At 41.0% G+C, this 23,789-nt stretch overlaps 1 protein-coding gene across 2 annotated transcripts in view; it reads left to right on the top strand.

The window, feature by feature from the left end:
* LOC138265036 (putative nuclease HARBI1) overlaps positions 1 to 23,789 on the top strand; it is a 191,550-nt gene that overhangs the window by 28,280 nt on the left and 139,481 nt on the right. For both annotated transcript variants that reach the window (XR_011199299.1, XM_069212589.1), the window contains exons 3-4: positions 10,274 to 10,370; positions 11,160 to 11,350. Coding sequence is in view for 1 of the 2 variants with exons in the window: in XM_069212589.1 (XP_069068690.1) it covers positions 10,274 to 10,370; positions 11,160 to 11,350 (288 nt within the window). In the remaining variant the exon portion in view is untranslated. The remainder of the gene's footprint in view (positions 1 to 10,273; positions 10,371 to 11,159; positions 11,351 to 23,789) is intronic.

The following is a 23,789-nucleotide window of genomic DNA, read 5'->3' as shown; positions in this document are numbered from 1 at the left end:
CGAGACTGAAACGCATGGTGTGTTCGAAACATATATGAAGGGCAAACTATAGTAGGCTCATATTTTTTGGATACAATATTATACTGAAATATACAGAAAATATTGAAACAGTAAAACACATTGGGAACATTTAATTGAACTTCCTCCTCGTGCTACTCGATTCAGTCATTGAACTGGGTAAACAGACACACTTTTATCATTGCCAATTGTGGAATTTAGAGGTAGGTGGAAGAGTTAATACATATATGTTCTTTTGCCTTTGTGCTGTCTCCTTTACAGTGACAACAATCAAAATGTTGCTTGCCACATTCATGCGCTGTAGATTGTGAGACATTTTGTTAGCTAAAAGGGTCCTGGAACACGCCCACTGCTTACCATTTGCTGGCTACATTGCCAGTCTCATTTCCTTGTGTCTCATTGGTCAGCGCATGCAAGTTTCAATTTCAGTGACTGTGTTTGTCCCTTCCCCAGACCATGGACCAAACACTGATTAATTGCTTTATTAGTGTCCTTCTGCTGCTTGTGCTCACATTGAGGTACTTTCTTCCCTGCCATTGTTGCTTTATTGTAATTGGTGCAAGACCCTACCACATTGTTGCACGCACCTACCAGCCTCCTATTGTTATTTGCCACGTCCATCATTGTTACTTACCTTCCTCTACCGCCAAACATTGTTGCTTTTCTTCCCATGATTGTTGTTTCGTTGTTTGTCTCCCACCTCTCGCCTTCCAGGCTTTGTTCCTTACTCTCCTGTGGCAGGGAGCATTCCCAGCATTGTTGCTTGCCTCTGCTCCATACCCACTCCTGTCATTAATTCATGCCCCTCCTCCCTTCCACAAGAAAAAAATGCTATGAAGTGGCCAGTGCTGTTTGCAGCATAGGGATTATTTTTCCGTTATTTGTCATGTTGCAAGGCAACAGATGCCGTTCTACATGGCTTAAATATATTGACAAGCCCAATAGCTCTTGCATAGACGAGACCTACCGGCTTTGCCACTGCTTGTATCATTATGTTTATAATGATTTCCTTGCAGAAGGCAAAAGGTGTTTAAGACCTTCATAAAAGGTCAGTAGGAAACTTGCAATTATTCTGATGCCTCGTAAAATGTATAAATTCCACACATGGAACAATGGGAAATTGCATAAAAAGGGTCAAGTTCCATCATGTACCACAATGTCTACTTAATAACCAGGCAGCCGGGCAATGACTTCACATGTTCTCCTTTCTCTCATCTTGAGGGCGGTTTTGATCCACATTGTAGCCCATTTGAGACACTGGGAGCTTTCATTGTCTGTTAAGTATTGCGAGGGAATCTAAATGAGGTTGTCTTTTCTTGTTCTCATTAAATTGTACTATAAAAGGTCTTTAAATGCTAACTTGTGGGATTGATGCTTTAAATGGGTTAACTATATATACATATATTTTTTAAAGTATTTTAGGCCACCTATCACACAACACATTTAATCACGCTTTCAATCGCCATTGTACATTATATTGTACAAACTTGTTTACACTTTTTTTTAACTAAATTGGTTTATCTACTGTATTCTTTGTACTGAACTGGTTGTACGGATGTATTTTGTGCATGGTATTATATTGTAATGCTTTAACATTATCGCATACAATACATTTTAAAGCTAACAGTCAGGACTAGTTACTGCCTTCTACTTCTCTTTTTATTTTGGCATAGCAAATCTGCTAACTACCCTTTTGACCTTAATGGTAATTTACGTTTGATCATTCTTTTACTTTTACCAGTATTTATTATTTTATCATTGCTTCTCTCCAGCATATGCATTTGTATTGTGTTGATGTAATTAAGGGGTCAGCTTTAATAGATGACTAATAAGTGGCCAATATCAGAAATTACAACTCATTGTATTGCAGGGGGCAGGTTGTTGCACATTAGTAAGAGAGGTTCAGGATTGGGCATTGTATTGCAATTTGCAGTGCCTTTTGTTATGCATATGTTGCTCAGAACCCCGGTTGTCTTCATTTCTTATATAGGAGACAACAATTCCTGTTCACCTCTTCCTGAATTAGAAAGGTTTTAGAGGGTTGCTTGTACTTCGTCACCAATTCTCACAATAAACCTAATGGTCTGGAGTCAATTAGGATTTGCTTATCTCCGTAAGTCTGATTCCGGATTCATCTCTTTGCGTTGTGATAAAGCTTCTCTATCATGGGGCCCAATACTTCATTATACGTACCTGTTATGCTGAAGTGGGTTCAACTAAATGCAAGCACATCAGTCATTCACCTGGTACACCAAGTAAGGTTTTTAAAGAAGGAAATATCAATGTTTCAGTCTAGGATTGCATTAAATTTGGCACTAAAAGATTGTCTTTTTTAAACCACAGTCAAGTGAGCTTGGCTGGCACACAAAAACGATCACATGGATTCCTATCATGGGTAGATAATGGTAGAAGCTGGCACTCATTGTTTTTTCTTGTCTGGATGACTATAAAGGGAGTGGCAGTAGCTAGAAGAAAATATGTCTATTCAAGCCATGTTTTACTCCTGTAGTTTGCAGTCATTGCCCTTCCTATAGCTCTTCAGCATCAAGAAGGCTTTTTGGCAGTTAAGAACAAAGCAAGGAGTCAGTCCCGTGATATCATTGAAGGGTCAAGTTGTGTGGGTGGTCCTTTCCACTATACCTGACATTTTGGTGAATTGATGCCCAAAGCAGAGCAGACATCATTCATTGATATCAATCTCTGTACTTATAACAGTCCAAAATTTTCTTTGTAGGTTTGGCATCTGCCTTCATTACAAAGCTCTTCAGGTCCAGTTAAAAATTCAGAATTACATGAAGAGATGCAGAGCTTTGAATTAAATTTTCACCCTTCCTCTTTTTAATTTTTTGTCCCCAAGAGCTTTTAAAGTTTTTTGTACTCTGCGTAATTAAGTACATTTAGGAGTTAATACTAAGGGTCTCAATACAATTTCAGCGGTCAGACAGGTGGCCTGCCAAAACGACAGTGGGGAGGCAACTGCCAAGCCGGTGGCCTCCCCGCCACCATATTATGATGTTTCCCCTGGGCTGGCTGGCGGAAAGAGTGTGATGGCATTGGCTCCTGCTCTCAGAGAGAGCCAAGGCCAATGTTGCAGCACACTCGGAATGTGCATCGTCTGCATAGTCGTGGGCAGTGCAGGGGCCCCGCTGTGACCCCTAACTCTTCCTTTCTGCCAGACTTTTCAAGGCGGTTACTGCTCCATGAAATGGCCGGCAAAAAGGAAAGTTGTGCTTAGCATGGTGGTGCTGAACGGCAAGGCTGTGGCTGACCAGGACTTGCACCGGGGCCAACTCGTCAGGATCTCTGATCCTGGTGGTTGCGACTGTGTGTCGGCAGTCCGACTGCCAACATCCTAATGTGGAGGTCGGACTGCCAAGGTTGCAGCAGTCTGCCTGCCACCCCGAGTACAGCGGTCCATGGACCACCGTACTTGTAATAAGGCCCTAAGTCCCTTTTTAATTTACTTTGGTGTTTTACACATTTATTTCCTACATACCCTCAAGTATATGTAGCCTTTGTCTAATGTATATTCCACTGTATACAGGCTATGTACTCAAAGACTTATCATCTAACTACATTTGCTCATTGTAAGTTGTTTTTAATTCATTGCTAAGTGAAAAAGGCTAAATAAGATACTGCTACATGGTACACTAATATTCCATTAAATATCAAATGCACCTAATTCAGTATACCATGAGATGTCCAGATCTGACAAGGGGCACAAATGTAATGGCTTCTTCTCTCGACATCCCGAGATTCTAAGGCAACTATCAGGTGTTAAACCAAGCAGTAAGTCTCAGCAAGCTTGCCAACATGCAATGAAGCCACAAAGGCAACTGCTGCCACTGAGATGGGGCTCTTGACTCAACAAGCACACTCCACCCTGCATATGCATTCTTCCAGCACAATGCTATGCAACAACAAGTAAATACATATGGAACACATGGCACAACAAACTTCTGCATGCCAGACACGTCTGCACAAAATCTCAGGTCCAGATGGAAAGTTTCATTGAAGAGGTCCCTTAGCACCACAATTCTATGCCAATGGTAAGTGTATCCTATTTAAAGTTATGGAATCTTTAATACTCCATTATTTCCTTAGAAATGCCTTCATTATCAAGCACCTCTCAGCAAGAATGATGAGTGAACTACAGACATATCATCCAATGTGTCGTAGCTGTTACTTCCGTGTCGATTCATAAGTTATTGTCGGAGTTCCATCTTAACCATTTGGTAACTCTGCTGCTTTTCATTTAAGGCCTCATACATTTTCATCTGAAGGACTATTGAACAACACATACATTTCTTAGGATCTATGCTTTGCTTAAAAATGGTGAAGCCTTCCATGGCTTGCACCATATCCTTGTCATATTTGGTGCTAATCCACCCTATCTAATTCAGTGATTACCCGGTGGAGTGCTCCTAGTTTCCTTTACAGCAATGCAAATTATGAAATTCTGATTATGAAATATATTGTTTTTGTCCCAGAGAGATAAGACAACATTGCTAGCTTTCCAAAGGCATCTATCTTTTCTGAAATGTACAGGGGTGCAACACCCTGTGTGCTTGTAACCAATAGTATCTAGACTCACCTTCTCAGAAAAATTGTTCTTATCCCTTGGAAGGGCTTAGCCAATAGGTTTGCTAAAAGCCTCATTAGTATGTGCTGCTTTACTTTTTGCAGCTGTTATATGTCAAAATATCAACCACAAAATATAGTGGTAACAAAATACCATTCTCAAAATATCAACAACAGAAATATTGACTTTACACATATTTATTAAAAAGGGAAACATATTGACTCCCAAAATATTGTGGCCTAAATATTGATCGTATGTTGGTAATCGTGCATTTAATTGTAATTAACATCATTGAAGTTTAAAATAAAATTATTCTTAAAAATACAGCTATCTTTTACATATTGTATTAATTAATCAATTAATAAAAGAGTATATTCACATCTAGTGTATAAATTCCAATTAATGCATTATACTAATACAAATATTTTTAAATAAATATGTAATATGTAACATTTTCCACTAGAAGTCTTTCCACCACAAAATGCAATTGAAAATATTTAATTAAGATGATGTTTCCTGAATTACATTTTTTTAATTGCATTGCCCAAGGAGGGCTGGTCTTTTCCTTTTATGACGAAAAGAGTTCTTTTGGTTTATAGAGGTTTCATTTCCACTGCCTGATACATATATAAAAACATATTTTAAATGTATAGAAATGATAGAATAGAAAAACAATAAAATAAACAAATTTATAAACTTATAGGATTCAGATGTACAAGTCTAACTTCAATCTAACAAACATTGGGAACGTTTATACAATGGTGGGTGACAGGTTGTCTGATTTACTTTATTAACTCTTGTCTGGCAAATATTGTGGAAAGTGTGTATGTTGGGGAGGGCAGGTTTCTATTTTGACTCTAGTCTAACAATCATTGTGAAAAGTGCATAGATTAGGAGGTTAGTTTTACTATTCTAACTCCAATCCAGCAAACATTTGTGCAACTAAGTATGTGGTGGGGAGAGGTAAGTTACTGTTCTAACTTCAGTCTGTCAAATATTGGGAAAGTTCAAACAGAGGGGAAATCAAATTTACTATTCTAACTCCAGTCTAACAAACACTGGAGTGTGAACAGTGGAGGAATGGGGGGTGCTGGGGTGGATCTGAATTACTATTGTAACTCCACTCCAACTAAAACTAGAGAAAGTCCATACACAGGTGAAGAGGATTTGGGTTTAGTATTCTAAAACCACTTTAACAAATATTGGGAAAAGCGAATACATCTGGCTTTAAAATTGAATTATCTAACTAATGACCACCAAATATATGTAAAAACTAATTATTTTGCTAAACCACTCTGATAAATTAACTAATTAAAATCATGCATACAAAAAGGTAATATTAAATCTCATCTATTATTAACAAAATATGGTGGATCCTTAAAAGTTACATTTTGAGAAAATATATTTAAATGAACAATTTAAAATAAAAAATGGCACAATATTGTACAATGTATTAATCATTTTCAAATGTAATTACTAACTATAGTCCACAATAATATAACCCCCCACTGAAAATAATTTTTAACAAATCAATAAAATCATTGTAAATATTATTTTTAAAATATTACATAAATCATTTTAACAGTACCGCTCAATCCTCCTCATGAAACAGTCAAACTTAAAAATAGTAGTAAAACTGTGTTGGTAATGAAAACATTTTGCTAACAAAGAATTTAATAATGAATACCATATTTTATTTTTGATTAAATATGACTTATTTAAAGAAGAAGAGTGGCCACCAAATCTTCGAATACACAGCACTACCTGTAAAAAAAGTCTCAAAAAGGAAGTTAAAATTAATGAAATAATTACAATATTATTAAACATGAAAGCATACAAATTAAAAAAGTTCAATAATTAACATATTAATCAATTAACATCAAATAATTATACAATTTTGGCAGCGGTGAAAGTTATGGTCGGCCACAGAGGTGACGAGTTTAGCACCACCGTGCTGATCAGGACTTTCCTTTCCACCAGCCTTTTCATGGCGGTGGTGAAATGACAGAGTTGGGATCACAGGGTAGGCCCTGCATTGCTCCCCTCTCAGCACCCTCGGATTGCACATTTTCAGCTATGGCAGTGCGCATTCGGAGGGTGCTTGTGACTCTGTCTGTGTCATGTCAATGCCGCTGCACTGTTTTTGCCAGCCCAACAGAAATATCATAATATGGCGATGGGGAGAACGCAAGCTCGGCCGCTGCCTCCCCACAGTCATTTTGGCGGTCCGACGGTCGGACCACCAAGTTCATAGTTTAGCCCTATATTTTGGAGTCAGCATTTAAGGAGAACACCCTTTACAATGAATTAGGGTGTAGCCTGTTTCACTCAATTAGAAGGACAGGGAAAGCAGGATACAAGAATATCAAAACATTATTTGCATATTTATTCCAGTTTTTTTAATCCTTGCGCACCTTCTTTTGCAGCAACTCTACACTAAAACATTAGGCACATTGTGTTCTTCAATCATGCATTTTGAAAAAATATATTAGAATTCAGTGGCAAATGTTGGTTATGCAAGGACAAGTGATGGACAAGATGTAAAACGAGACAGGGCAGTGCCAGTTGGGGCAAGGAGCCACACTCTTCAGATTTTCTAAAATATCACCATCTCTTCTTTTTCTCTGCTTGCATCTCTGGGAGTTGCCACCTATCCTGAAGAAGTAAGAACAAGGTTTTAGTGAACTGTAATCACCACTTCACCTCAATTTAAAAGGAAAGTGCACTATGCCTCCAGTGAATAGGAAGTAACCACAGGAAGGAAAAGTGAACATACAGTGAGGAAAAATGTATATACTAATTGATCATGAGAAGCCCAAAGCAACAGTCTATTTGACTTTGTAGTTGTAAAATAGCTTTCCTTTGTTCTCACTGGGGTGCAGTGGACTTTCTTTATAAATTACAAACAGCTATGATTTTTTAGTTGCTACTCTAAATACCTTTACTGGAGTGTATACAGTGAAAATTATTTGATTTTAATCATTTGCATGGTTGTATCATGTATGTATGCATTGAAAGTAAGCAGTGAATTTACTTCATAAATCATTATATTTTCTAAGTAAATGATGACCATCACATTTGAGAGCACCTTGCAATAATTCAGTTCAAGATGGCACTCTACAAAAACCTGTCTTATATATAATCATAGACCAGTATATTGCACGACATATAATAACAATAAAGGCCTTGTTTAGGAGGTACAAGACAACTGAGTTGCCTCTTCTAAAATTGGAACCAGGTCTGAATAGGAAAGAATGTGATACCCATCCACCAGCTTAATTGCACAATGGCTAGCCAGGATACCTGGTTTAAATCCCAGTTTCCCAGCTAGACTAAACTGTGTGACATAAGGGAATTATATTTCTTTGATGTGCCTACTTTTCCTTAATCATCGCATATGAGAGTACCTTGAAATAATTCAATTCAGGATGAGCACTGCCACTAATCTCTCTTGTACATGCTTTAATACACCAAATGTTGCTCCATAGGCCTAAATAGACAATACAAAACAATCAATGTGCCTCTTGAGTCATGGATAAACTTGTCAGGCCTGAAGGGGTGTGGTTTGCTAATTCTAATAAAAACCACTCAGTGCAGTTATATAATCTAATGTGTTTGAGTGAATAAATCCAAAATGCACTTTAATTTAAAGTTTTGTACCTCAGTTATAATGAAAGTGGCAGGCAGTGACAGTGTCCTGCCCTGAAAATCATGCTATATAAGCCAATATTATCATCAACAGTATATCACAAGGCCTCTTCAAAGATTGGGGCTAGGCAAAACTTGCGACATCTGCCTTCTCACCCCCCACCCTGATGATGTTTCACAATATTTGATGTGATATATCTATGGTCCTGAGGAAGACACTGAACTCCGAGGGGCAATATTTGAGTACTGAAACATGTTGATAGAAAGGAGAAGCAGCTTCTGTTGCGCAACCCTTCTGTTTTTAAAACCTGGGTTAGTGAGACACTAACCATGTTTAATAACAGTTTGATAGTTTAACAAAGGGAGAATGTTGACTTAAGGGAAATAACCTCACCAAATCTAGGAAACCCATAATATAAAAGACTGTATAATCAGTGCCGTATGATACTCTTGTCTTTCGGTGCTATAGAAGTAACACACTGATGATGCATTTTATATTGAACACTAGGTAGGTGAGGGATTTTCATTCCATGGAAGCACATGAATGTAGAATATTTCCAGAAGAAATTTGACTTTTTCTCCCAGCATGTTTCTACATCCTTTATGTTTATGTCTGTATACAGAAACACACACCATATAACAGTCATATGAGAACTCTTTACTTCACTTTTTTGTGTTAGCTACATGGGTTGCACCTGTCTTATATGTGTGAGTGAATCCTGTGATGTCCCTTCTGCTACTGCAAGCTTTCCTCTTCCTGGTCATTATGTTAGGGAATGTTGCATTGCTAGTGCCTATGATGTAGCTTTATTGTAGTGTGAACGTCTGTATAAAACTTTCAACTGCACAAAAGAAAAAACTATTTTGATCTAGTATGTAAATGATCTCTCACAGAATATGTGAGCAAAGCTTGTGCTTGGTTTTAAATGTGAACCATTCAGTTTTTGAGGTGAACTAGACAAATCTGTAAAATGTTTAAACATCACTGACACCTGGCTCCATGTCATGTATATCAGCTGCCAATTCTGGCATTTTAGCCAAGATCACTTTGCATGCTAATGCTCATATTCTGAGGCAACAAAGAAGTCAGTGCAAATTTAGGTTTGCCATACTAAAAACTTTCAAAACAGATTTTGAATAGCAAATGTAAGTATGCCAAAGTTAAATCACAAAGCCAAAGACTGGTAAAAATTGTCAATGTACACATGATGTTGGCTAAAAACAGTGTATCTTTTATCTATATAGAGGATGTCCTGCCTTGAGCAGCATGACCACAAAACATTGGTAAAAGGAATAGCAGGGTAGCCACTTAACTTCACAATGACTTGTACATAGCACAAATAGTCTGAACTCCTATGTTAATGGTATGTCTTGCACTAGGAATGTAGTAATACCACCATGCTTTTCAGCATGTCGGATGTCCATCCTAACTAAACATCAGAGGTGCCAAGGCACAGAACACACTAAACAATAGGGGACACTTGCTCACACCTCTGAGTAAGTTTTGGAAGTATGCCAGGTGAAATCTGAGGTAGAGATCACACCCTTGCATGAATTTGACACTTCTTACACAGCTCATGGACATTTGGACTGGTACTCACCTGTCAGACACAATGTTGCACATAGAGCTAGATCCAGGGGCATTGGAATGGACAGGAGCCAAATACCTGAACAACTTATCAACAGGATATTTGGAGCATGGACCAGTAGGTGGGAAGGACAAACCAGCAGTGTGTATATATAGAGCAACATAGTGGGACATATATGTCACATGTGCATCACCACAAGCTTTTATACAAAAGGGTCAACATAGTATTGTGCCCCTATACACAAACAAATGTCCACACCTGTGTATCAATGTTATAAACTGCACATCTCGGTGTTCCTAAGAGAGCATTTACCTTTAGCACTTACCACATTGTCACAGCTTAAATACTTACACATCATACACTGAACTGATAGAGGGATGTATATGTGTCTAGTCAGTACTTACCCACTTGTGACTGCTGTGCTTCCCACAAACAGGAAGAAGACAAGATGGACACAAGCATCGACAAAGGCAAGAAGGAAAAAGACCAGAGAAAACCCACCACCAACAGAAAAGAAGAAAAAATGTCTACAGGTAAGTGTAACGCGACCGTGAGCATAATACATGCTTCCCAGGACGCGCTACCAAAAAACGAGGGGAACGCGCTCCGAGTGTCGGCAGCGCATTCCTGCCACGAAGGCAGAAAGAGACGCTGCGTCAAGGCGCAGCGTTACAAAATCTATCGGCTGAATAGGCATACAATCATGGACCTATGCCGTCAGTTGGAGCCAGATCTAATGCCTGCTATTTGCAATCCCAATAGCATACCTCCCATTGTTCAAGTCAGACTTCCTGGCCACTGGTTCCTTTCAGAATACAGTTGCCCTAACTGCAGGGATGTCTCAGCCCATGTTCAGTCTGGTTTTGAAGGCTGTACTGTCTGCCTTTCTTAAACATCTGGACGGTTACATCAGGTTTCCCCAACGTGAGGATTTGCCCTATGTGAAGGCAGAGTATTATGCTTTGGGACATATTTCAGATGTGGTTGGAGCCATAGATGGCACACATGTAGCCCTGATTCACCTCAGTGCTAATGAACAGCTATATAGGATCAGAAGAAATGACCACTCCGCCAACGTCCAAGTGGTCTATTTAGCTGACCTGCACATTTCACAAGTTTGTGCAAAGTATCTTGGATCAGTCCATGATTCCTTCATCATGCAGAATACCAATATCCCACTGCTGACACAACTGTACACAGAGAGTGTCTGGCTGGTTGGTAAGTCATAGATGTCAAGTGTGTCTGTAAAATTCTTCTCATGCTATCAGAAATATGCATGCCCAAGATATATATGTTTCTATTGTTGTACCTATTCCTTACAGGTGACTCTGGCTATCCAAACTGTCCTTATTTGTTGACAACAGTGAGGTACCCAACTACGTCAGGGGAAGTCCGCTTCAATAAGGCTCACGGAAGAACAAGTCCTGTTGTGGAGCAGACTTTTGGGTGCCTGCACGCAAGATTTCACAACCTAAACAAATCTGGAGGAGCCCTCCTCTACTCACCTAAAAAGGTATGTCAAATTATTGTTGCCTGCTGCATGCTCCACAACCTAGCCCTGAGATGTCACATACCATTCATACCAGATGAGGGCGAGCCAGCAGATCATGTGGGTGAAAATGCAGATTTGCCAAGTGAGGAAAAGCTTAATGAAGATGAATCTGGAGACATCAGGGTAGGTCTCATCAAACAGTACTTCAACTGACTAAAGGTAAGTGATGTACAAATGAGAGTCCATGGTGTATTGTATGATGTATGCTTGCTATGTCATCGCCTATTTACCACCATCTGTGAGTTCTTAGGTTGCTCCAATGCCAATGACTCTGATGTGCATGCAGATTGTTACTTGGTAATGTGTAAAGAACAGTTAGGTATACAGTGCAATGATTTGTAAAAGCACAAGCAAAGTCACACTTGACCTAATGAAAGTGATGTATCTATACAAATCTGCCCTATCCCCTATCTTTGTCAATCACAGATTAGCTGAGTCTCTGTTTGGCTCATCCTCATTGGGAGATCTGAGAAACTCACAGGCAGATGGGATGATTTGCAGGCAGACATGAGAAGTGGAAATGGATTAAACCAGGTACTGTTTATCATGAGTCTGTGGAGTGAGACTTATATGGCCAGACTGTCAAGATGGTCGGATGGCAGTGTGCTTTTCCACCAAGAAAGCCTGTATGGTACTAGAAGTGGGCAAATGGTGTTATGTGTGTGTCCAAGTGTGTCCGACACATGTCATGATGTGGAATCCAGGGCCTCTTCCATCACATTGGTTTCTCTGGTATGTGACCTACCTTGTACGTAGCTGTAAGTGCGTTACTAATTTGCAGACCAATGTGAATGTCTCTAAAAACTGACATAGGTGAGTTGCAAGCCTACAGCTACCTGACCATGGTAAGTTGAATGGTTCCAGGACTGGGGATATCAGTATTGATTTGGGTCTGTATCATGGGGCAAGATTATTAGGAAGTAAAGGAATGGGTATGTGATAAGGCTTTACCTGGTGATACATAGAACCTATCTATTTGCCTCCTGGGTTGCAGTAAGACGAACATTCCCCTAACGTCAGTATCCTGTGGGTTTGTAGTGTATGACACCTGAGCTGACATTCTGGAGTCACCAGCAGTGATCCTCTATCTGCTGATTGAAAATCTATAAATAAATATTTGGAGGCATACATTACAGCTGCATTTTGTCATGTCTATGTTACACTCCCAATGTCAAATGTATCCTGGTTATTCAGTACACATGTGGTGACTCTAACAAAGGTTGTACATCAGAGTTGAATATTTTGCTACAAGAGTTGTCATACAAGACAGTAGTACACGGTTCATACATCACACTTAGACAGGACCAGTGTCTATGTGGTATTTATTGGAGACTGTACAGCTATATGAGTGATTGAAAAACAAAATAACACAATGAAAATAGTGAAAGGTTCAGTCATGGTGGATGAAATCATCTGGGTAGCTGCTACACCTTTTGGAGACACAAGTCCAATGTCCATGAACCATTGGAAGTTGGAGTTAGGTTTCAGAACGGTAAAAAGGGTGTATCTGTTGCATACAGGGGCAACCAATCAGGAGAGGTTCACTTCCTGGTAGTGAGTTTGGTCTTGGCATCTGCTCCTCCTGGATGTCTAGACGGACGTCCACTTTTGTGGGGAGTGGGTTCTTCAGCAACATAGGGTGGGGTGTCTGAGGCATGTCCTTCCCCTGGCAAGGCCGCCATTCCACTAGAAGCCACAGATGTTGAAGGGCCTGATGATCATTGCTAGTGGAGATGCCTGATGTTGGGTGCCAGACCTATTCAGGGTAGTGTTGATGTCCCGCAGCACCCCAGCAGTGGAAGTCAGAATGACATTTTGGGCCTCCCACTGCTGCTTGGCTTCCTAGTGCCTCTACAGTTGGTGGATTTCTCCCATCATGGTGAGTACCTGGCCCATTATGTTTTAGGAAATTTGGTAGGCTCCCAAAACTTGGGAGATGGTGTCCTGGTCAGTACTGTCCCTTTCAGCCCCATCATCTGGCCCACACCATCCTTCCCATGCACCCTATCCCCAGTTGCCTGTGCTCCCAACAGAGTGCGTCCACTCCCACTGGTGGCAGGACCATCATTGTCAAGGGTGACCTGTACTGGGAGGCACACAATGGTAGAGAGTGTCCTTGCAGCACAGGTTTGGGGGTAATTGGCTGCCTGTGATGTTGATGCAACAGGACTGGGAGGAGTCAATGTGAGCAGGATGAGGCTGACACTTGTAAAATGACCAGGTGTCCCTGATGGGCCAGCTTCCTCTTCGGTGTCCACCCATCCAGGGATGTTGTCCTCACTGGGTCCTTCATCCAGAGGGGTAGTGACAGTCTCTGGTATCCTGTCCATGGTGACATTGGCAAGGTTACCTGCGGGAAAAGTGGAATACACAATTTGTGTGAGTGATGCAGTAAGCGATGTTTAAGTCTGAGTACTAGTGATGTTGTGAGAGATGGACACACTGCCTTTACATGCTCCCCTGAAATGACAAAGACAGCTGTTACCAATTCTTAGTTAGAACAGACTCAAATTTTTCAATTCCATACACCCTGCTCAAAGCTGTTTGACTATGTTGGTAGTTCGATGACTGCTGATACCCTTGTATGCTGTCTGACTAATAACATGAGTGATTATATTTGTTGCCTAGTAACATGTATATTATCAAATATCCAAATGAAAACTGAACAATGCACAATGGTGTCAGAGTTGGCACACAGTATACTAGTTAGCAGTTGACATTGGCCTTTGTCTGGATGCATTGCAAGTGTATACAGTTTGGCATCTAGTTCTCCATCCCAGGTGAGTCAATGTAAATCTTAGGAAAAGTTCTTTAAGGGCCGTTTGTTAGGGCACTCAGCTATAGTTGTGTTTTGCTAATAATGGTAGTGGAAGTGGGCCATTGCATTTCTGTCATTGCCATAAACTGTTTAATAGTGGAACATTCATGATGGGTTACATTACTTGTTAGCTTTGCATGCAGGACATCTAAAATTTAGTGCACTGTACTGGTTTTCTTTATGGATGGAATAGTGCCTTCTGGGAGTTGTAGTGCTGTCAGTTCCCAATACTTCACATGCCATTTCCAAGGACTGTGGACCCAGGTGAGTTCAGTAGACATGTGGAATGTCAGAGAGAGGTATTTCTACATTTGGCACAGAGGGGTGGTTTGGTAACTGAGGTGGGGAAAGGTAATGAGGAAGCATGCAAGACAAAACCTTTTGATGACATGAATGTTGTGGGGACTTACCAGACTCCTCTTCAACAGGTATTCTTGTCAGGCCCTCAGGATACAGGATGTCCAAGACCCTCTCCTTCCATGATGTGAACTGTGGGGGAGAAGGTGGGGGCCCACCGCCAGTTTTTAGTACCGCCAGCTGGTACCTGGATGCCACGGAATGCACCTTTCCGCTGAGGTCAATCTACCTCTTCCTGATGTCCTCCCTTGTACATGGATAGCTGCCTACAGAATTCACTGTGTCAACTATTGTTTTCCACAACTCCATTTTCCTGGCTTCTGGTGTTTGTTGGACCTGTGATCCGAAAAGGTGTGGCTCTACCCTCACTATTTCGTCCACTGTGACCCTTAACTCATCGTCTGTGAAACATGGGTGTTTTTTGGGGACATGGTAGTGGTGGTAAAGACGATGAGGTAGTGTAGAAAAAAGAGGTAAAATTAAATTTTAGTGATGAGGTGTAGGTGCTGTGATGGAAGTATGTGACGTTGTTTTGTATTGGGTGTTTCCATGGTGAAATGTGCATGGGTGCCTAATCTTTCTTTTTGTTTCTTTGCAAAACGTTGCTTCTCCGTGGCTGTGTGTTTTGTTTTTGCTGCAAAGGATTGTGGGTTGTGTATGGGTGTGCTTTACTGTGCAGTGTGTCAGTGTCTCAGGTGTGTGAATGTGTGTCAGGTGTGGGTGATTCAAACTATCCATTTGGAGTGGTGTTCTGACTGATGTGAGTTCAGACCACCGCAGTTCACGCCACCAATGGTTTTTCACCATGGAAGAACCACTGTTGTGATTTGTGGATAGTAAAACTGATGGGAGTATTTTTGTTGGGCTGGCTGTGCTGGTGGTGGAACCGCCTCTTTTTCATCCTCCAGTGTCCTGGATGTTTCAGAATTTTGGCTGTTTATTGGCAAACTTCATAGTGTGCCTCTTAATAGGGTGGTCGGATGACTGCCAACATTGCGGTCTTTTGGCAGCTGCCACCACAGCGGTCTTACCTTCAGACCACCAAAGTCGTAATGAGGCCCATATTGAAATACCAAAGATTAACCTCTATAACAACGTTACTGTTTTAACCACTTTACAAAATAGTAACAAATAACAATATTTCTCCACCGGGAGTGGTGGGAGGGAATTGTACGACTGTGATGAGTAACACTATGATTCGGAGTAACAAAGATTAGGTATAAGCAATCTGAACATCACATTTCATCCCCCTCTTTATCTACACATTCCTTACACATATGAGCATGTACATAAGCTGTGCAAAAATTGTCAACAGACTTATTGAAAAATGCTTGCAGCACCACGTGTAGATTTATTAAATCATAAATCAAAATCAGTTGTTACCGAAGTATGGACAAGATTCCTTTGCATCCGCACTAATATCTTCAAGGGAAGAGCTCACAATGGCTACCCAGGATAAGGAAGCACACCCTTGTGGACCCACCTCGAAACACAGCAGGAACAGTATCCCCTGATCTTTGGCTAAAGAAATGGTCATCCTAACACACCTAGTCAAAGTAGAAGTAATAGAAGTACAAGGTCAAGGAACATTTTTCGTTAAGCCAAACTGGTGAAAGGAGGACATTATTTGAAGGCAAACGTAGAATTTAACATAAAAAACAAAGGTTAGAGGGACCATATAGTTAGGTTCTGAATTTATTCGCACAAAACCAGAGAAATTCAGCAGTTATAATTAGAGTTATTTCAAGTAACTATAAATCGTTGCCTAAGGTAACTATAACTCTCGTCCCCACAATGCACAGCTTTCTCTTTCAATAATTTATTTTCTAATGTTTCATTGCTATTTTTAGTGATGTTATAAAAGTTGTCATGAGCATTGTAATATCTGGGGTAGTTAGGAGTGCATGTCGAGGGTTCAAGTTACAGTTACTTTTTTTAACAAAAATCTGCTGCTCCATCCGCAAATTTTTCCAAGATAAAAAAAAAAGGCTTTTTAACCCTGGCGGGGTCTGTAGAAGACTCCTAGACCAAGGTTATGGGCTCAGGGTGACCCTACTCTGACCCTTTTCTTTTTTTAAAACTTTTTTTGTGGACTCGGCTGAAGCTGAGTCCCAAGATGTATGCCAACACTTCCTTGTTGAAGTGTTGGCAGCCAATCAGATATCAGCACAGGGAAAGTTGGATCCTTGGATTATCCACATGCCTAGATATCTATATTTCTTAAACTCTAGAACTACTGATTGGATTTACATCAAATCATAAAAAACACTCTTTCAGGACCAAGAGCGAGCTTTTTGCCAGATTTGGTGTAATTCTGTTCAGCACTTCTGGTTGTAGTTGAGTTCCAAGATTTGAAAAATCCCTTCGAAGTGGAATTGGGAAAGTTGTTTTGGGACCCCCTCTTTTTCTTTTCCCCTGCTTGAAAGACCACCCCAAAACGTTCAACATAGCAGCTGAACCAACTGAAGTATAAGTTTTGAAAATTTCATGAAGATTCGGCAAATGGCTTCTGGCTATGGCCAGTAGGTAGTTATAGTCAGGACCAACATTTTCCATAGACAGAGCATTTTTTGCTTTGCCAATACCTCTGGTGCTATTTGACAAATCTTCACAGAATTTTCAAAACTAAAACGACAGTCTTTTCAGCTGCTGTGTTGAATCTTTTGGAGTGATTCCTCAAGAGGTGGCAAAGAAAAAGGCAGGGCCCCAAAACACTTTTTCCCCATTCTACACCTAAAGGATTTTTTGAATTTTTGAACACAACTACAGCCTGAACCACTGAACAGATTTTTAACAAATTTGGCAGAAAGCTAGATCTTGGCCCAGATGGCTGAATGGTTTCAAATAAAATTTGGCAGAATACAGATTATGGTGTATAGCTGGTTCTATTGGATAGTACAAGTAAATAGGGTAGGTCTTTTTTAAATTATAATGTGTATGAAATTACTGACATATCGTACTTCTATAATACACACAATTTCTTGGTATTTCGTTAAACTGGTGCAGTACATAGAGAAGACCAGGCATTATGTGACTACTTTTACAAAAGTTAAAGGTGGCCAAGTTGTTTTAAGTACGCTTTGGCTGTGTTCTGTGTTACACCCTTAGATATGGCTTAGTATTAGGTTTGATATTTGTTCCCTACCTACTTTATTAAAGTGGTATTAGGTTGGGAAAATTATTTATGAGGTACTGCTTTGGAGGTACTGCAGTACTAAAAAAGGTAAAACAGTAAATAAGTTAAACAATTATAAGTACACTGTAGTACACTATATTTCAAAAATATAGTATACTACAGTGTAGTTTCAATTTTTTATATTTTTAATTATTTTAAAAAAAAGTCTACCACGATAATACCAGAAAATTACTTCACTGCTTGGATCTCCTTAAACAGCTGTTAAAATATTTAGACAAATACAAATATATTTCTCTACCTATTACTACTTCAATAAAGTGGTAAACCTACTGCTTATCTTTATCGAAGGCCTTAACCCAGAACGCAGCACAAATGTGCTAATAAGTACATGGCTGCCCTTTACATTTTCTAAAGACAGCCATTACCCAATTACAAACTGCCTTCTCATCGTCACATACTGTGGTATGCCACAAAGTTATAGCAGAATACAGGGACAGAATATCTAATTAAGTATTTAAACAGATAAGTTGTTTTCCGGGCAATGGATATCTGCTGGACCTGTGCCAGAAACAGTTGTGGCTCTGCTCTGACAATTACGTCGCCCATTACCCTCAGCTCCTCGTCTGTGAATCTGTTTTTTTTTTTGTGGTGCAATGGTGGCTGGGTTGTGGGTGGGGAGTGGGAGGTATGTGTTGTGCAGGGATGCCTGGTGTGCTATTGTGGGTGTGAGTTAGGGTAATGGGATGGGCATCTGGTTTGTGGTGTGAGCTTGTGTGCAGTGGTGTGTTGTGTAATGCCTGTTCAGTGTGATGGTGCCTGTGATATCTTTGTTCAGTGCCTTCTTTCAGTGTGCTCTTGCCTCTCTCTCACCCAGTTTCTGGGTGCAAAGGGTTCTAGGAATGCGTGGGTGTGTGTTTTGTAGTACTGTGGTCAGGTGTGTGTATGTGTATCAGGTGTGGGGTTATGGTATTGCCTAATGTGGTGCAGTGTTCTGGTGGAGGTGCATTTTTTTCCGCTGCAGTTCGGACTGCCATTGGAAGGGTGCTGTGTTGAGACTGCGGTGCAGATTTGTGATTTTTATTTGGCGGGCGGGATGTTCTCGGCGTGGCGGTGCTGGTAATGCAGATGCCTCCTTCACGCCATCGTTTCGGCCGACGCTGTCATTTTTTGGGTGGATTTTAGGCGGTGTTGTGTTGGCGAATTGTAATGCGGTGGTCTTCAGACCTCCATCACTGGTGGTCTTTTGACCGGCTGCTTACACCGCAGTCTTCGGTAAAGACTGCCAGAGTCACAATGACCACCTGAGTCATGACTGAAAGGCAGCAGACTGCAAGGAAAAACAGCAGCATTCTGGAGCTACCTGTCACTTGACTCTCATTCACTTTCACTCACACACACATTCGCAAACATACAAAAAACATTTTAGCTTGCCGCAGCTGTCACCATAAGTTCTCAGTGTGCTCCATTTCTACACTGATAGTTGATAATAGAACATTATTCACCATTAGCACAATGAAAAATAGCCAGCAACTAAGGAATGTGGAGCCTCGGCATATCCTTGCCTCTGACTTTGCCACTTCTGAGGCCAGGGGTCGCAAAGGCAGTATAATGTGTCATAAGAGACAAGCCAGGCATTGCAGCTGTGACCCCTTGCAACCTCTAATGACAACCATGGTGGTGCATAATTTATAAATTTAGAGTATAACTATAACTTTAAAATCTGTGATATTTGTGTATTTTAAATTTGTTTTCTTTAGAAAGAATAACTAAAGCTCTTCTGACAATCACAAAGGTTTAACCTTTTTTTTCACTGAGTTTCAATACTTTTTATTTTTAATAAACGTCTGTTTCAAATTGTAGAGTTTATTGTTGTTGAGTGGAGTGTCATTAGTTGGAGTGTGGTACAGTAGAGTGGAGGAGAGTATCTCACAGTTTACTGTCGCAGAGTGGAGTGTTCTAGAGTGGAGCAGAGTGGTGTGATGTAGAGTGGCCTGTGGTACAGTGGATCAGCATTCAGTGGAATACCATACGGTGGAGTGTTATAGAGTAGAGTGCCATAGAGTGGAGTGTTGCCGAGTGGAGTGGGGTACAGCTGAGTGGGGTAGAGTGGGGTGGAGCTGAGTGGAGTTTTGTAGAGTACAGGAAAGTAGAGAGAAGTAGAATGGAGTGGTGTAGCATACAGTGGAGCGAATTGTTATATAGTGCAGTGGTGTGTAGTATAGTACAGTGGCATTCAGTGCACTAGAGTTGACAGGAGTACTGTAGTGTCAAATAAGTGTTATAAATTGGAGTGGTGTCTTGTACAGTACAGTGGAGTGGTGTGTTGTAGAGTGTTGGAAAATGTTGTAGTGTTGTATAAAGTGTTGTACACTGGGATGTAGAGGCATAGAGTGGAGTAAAGTGTTGTACAGTGGCATAGATTGGTAGAGTCGAGTAGAGTTGCATAGAGTGGAGTAGAGTGTGGCAGAGTGGAGCGGTGTAAAGTGGACTGTTTTACAGTGCCATAGAGTGGGATAAAGTGTTGCCCACTGGAGTAGAGTGAGTTGGAATTCAGTGAAGTGGTGTAGCATAAAATGGGGTAGCATGTTCTAGAGTAGAGTGGCACTTAGTGGAGTAGAGTGGAGTGACATAGTATGCAGTGGAGTATTGTATTGCAGAGTTACGTGGTGTATAGTGCAACGCCGTGAACTGTAGAGGGTTTAAAATTATTGTAGAGGGAAGTAGAATAGAGTGTAACAGAGTAGATTAAAGCATTGTACAGTGGAGTGGCATGGAGTAGAGTGCGGTACAGTGTGAGTAGAGTGGGATAGACTATCATACAGTTGAGGACCATAGAGTAAGTTACAGTGGAGTGGCATTGAGTGCAGTATTGGAGTACAGTGGAATACACTGGATTAGTGTATCATACAGTAGTGTATAATAACTGGGGTGGAGTGGCATAGAAGGAGTTGTATAGAATTTCATAGAGTGGAGTAGAATGTTGTAAAGTGCTATAGAGTAAAGTAGAGTACTGCACACTGGCTTTGACAGAAGTACATTGTTGCACAATGTAGTGCGATACTTCTGCAAAATAACATGAACTTTTGCAAAAGTACGGTTACAACACATATCACTGAGTTAAAATGTCACATAACTTTAAAAAAAATACTTACCCTATTTACCTGTAGTACTCAAGAGGATCATCTGCACGCCATAATACCCAATCCTGCCAAATTTTATGTAAATTTGTTCAGCCTTTTTCGTGCTACATGAGATACAAAAATCTATGGAAAACGCATTGGTGGAAAAACTTACTTTGGGACCCCCCTTTTATCTTTGCACCCCCTACATCAATTAGCGCACAACTTTCCATCCTTCACAAATGTACAAAATCTAGGCCACTAGGTAGTTATAGTTGGGACCTAGTTACCATAGATGGAGCGTTTCTTGTTTTGCTTATAACTGTGGCGCTGCTTGACGAAGCTTCACAAAATTTTCAAAATGTGTACTTTGTTCAGTTCGCCTGCTGTCTTGAAAGTTTTGGGGTGAACTGTCAAGTGGGGGCCGAGAAAAAGGGGTGGTCCCAACAAACATATGCCCCATTTATTTTTCCATAGGACCTTTAGATATGCCAACAGCCCAAACTGCTGAACGGAGTTACACTAAATTTGGCAGGAAGCTATATCCTGTTATGCAGATCATGCTTTTTGTAATGTGGTGCAAATAAGTTCAATAGTTTATGAGATATTAGTGTGTAAAAATATATATATATAGGGACGCCTCTCTGAATCCGGACCCAAGAATCCGGTTCGGATTGGGGATCTGGGAGGAAAGCAAGGTCCTGATTGGCTGGTCACAACCTGACAGAAAATTTGTGTCTGCCATTTTGTCTGTCGCATCGGCTCAGTGTGGAAAAAAGAGAGTGCAAAAATACATAAGGGGTCAGAATACAGGCATCCTGATCCCATAGGACAGATAGAGGGGTCCCTTAGGGATCCCTCATGGGCAAAAGAATTGCCCCATTTTTTTTCCATCCGATCACCAGAACCATACGTCCACGGGTAGAACTGTGGATCCGGACCTGTAGTTTCACTGGTGGAACCGCAGTTTCAGAGAAAATGTGAAAAAAAAAACACCCATTGCATCCAACCTTATGCTGCACATGGGCAACCCCGGCGCTGCTTATATTTGCGTCTAAGCATGCTAAAAAAGATAGAAATTCACTGAAAAAACAAAAGTTACAGGGACTTTGTAGTTAGTTTCTGAATTTCCTCGCACAAAACCATAGAAATTCATCAACTATAGTTATTGTTAACTCACGTAACTTTAACTCACGCCCAACGGTAAGTATAACTCACGCCTGCATCATGCACAGCTAATTACTCCACATCAGTGATGACAACTTCATTGATATTATTACTGCAACATTTGCAACAAAATTATTGATGAGAAAACTGTGCATTGCAGGGTCACAAGTTATAGTTACCTTAGGGTAAGCATATTTCCTAAATGTCAGGAAAAATCCAAGGATTTTTCCTGACATTTAAAAAAAAAAGGTCCATCTCCCATCTTTTTTTTCATTTTGCCTCTGGGTGGGCCAGGTCCTGTGGGCATTGGGGGACTGAAAGAGAAGGGGGGCATGGGGCCACCTTCTAGGTCTTGTATTATATCCAGGGTTCACCACCTCCCCGGGACAATGACAGAGAAATATGCAGGGGTGCCACACCCCCCAGCACCCTGGGGACCATCACCTCCCGGGCAAAACATTAATTTCAAATGGGGGAGAGCTGTATGGCCTCCCCCACAGCTCTGGGGAACACCACTTCCCTGGGACTAAATGTAAAATTAATGAAGGTGACCCACATGGACACCCTACAACCCCGGGAACTGCCACTGCCCGAGGCTAACTTTCAGTTAAATGCGTGGGAACATGCCTCCCGCCCAGCCCCAGGGACTGCCACCTATCTGGGGCTGAAATAAAAGAATGATGGTGGTCCGTTGCAGACTGGCACCTGGGGACCACCAACTCCCTGGGCTAATACAACATTGGAGAGGGGCCACAAGGACCCCCTCCGCGAACCATAGATTACCCTGGGAACCACCACCCCCAAGAGCCAGGGGATGGAGTCCCTGCGACCGAAATCGGCTGGGGGAGGGTGGCCACACGATCCTCCTCCCTCACACAGGCCATTAACCCAACAAGGTAGCACTAGCTAACCATTAGAAAGTGCTCGAGTTGGATAGACATTTTGTGAAACTGTGGAATCTTGTTGGATAAAAAAGCAGGTGAGCTTCCGTTCTGACCATGATGCTCATCTCACAGAAAGGAAACCTCAACAGGAAGCACCTACAAATATAAACATAGCATGTGCCCCAGTTGAAGATCCACTTCTGGAAAGGACAAATAATCCTAACTTCCGGGCTTGGTGAAGGCAAAGCAAGGGTATTTTCTCCATGATTCCATATTGAAAAACGATCTGCAATCCTTCATGGAGGTGAATGCATCTTTCATATATTAAAGCACAATCAGACACCTCATACCCACATATACTCTCTCACACCCACTCCCACACCCAGACAGACAGACACTCTCTCACAGCCACTCTCACACCCAGAGACACCCTCTAACACCTATTCTCACACCCAGTGAGACAGACGCAGCAGTCGCTCCAACTGTGAATTGGCCAGCGTGGGGGTGGGTGGTTAGGGGGAGTTGGCCGCAGGGACTGACCTCAGCTGCGGTGGATTATATATAGTAATGAAAATTACTTTTCATTAAAAGAAAACATTGAAATTCACCATAGAAATTCACCACAAATCAAAGGGTACAGGGACATTATAGTTCGGAAACAGAGTTTAAAAAAAACGTAAAAATTCACCTAAAAAATAAAGGCTATAGGGACATTAAAGTTAGGTTCTGAATTCACTCATGCAAAACCAGAGAACTTCAGTAGTTATACTTAGAGTTATTTCAGGTAACTATAACTCGCGGCCTACATTAACTATAACTTGCGCCCTCGCCATGCACTGCTAATTACCCCAGATATTACAGCACTTATTACAACTTTTATAACATCAATAAAAAAATCAATGAAACACTAGAAGTTAAA

Source organism: Pleurodeles waltl, chromosome 11 (genome assembly GCF_031143425.1).
Source record: "Pleurodeles waltl isolate 20211129_DDA chromosome 11, aPleWal1.hap1.20221129, whole genome shotgun sequence".
NCBI lineage: Eukaryota > Metazoa > Chordata > Amphibia > Caudata > Salamandridae > Pleurodeles > Pleurodeles waltl.
Note: the sequence above shows the minus strand (reverse complement) of the source record. Positions and strands in the feature narration are given on the sequence as shown.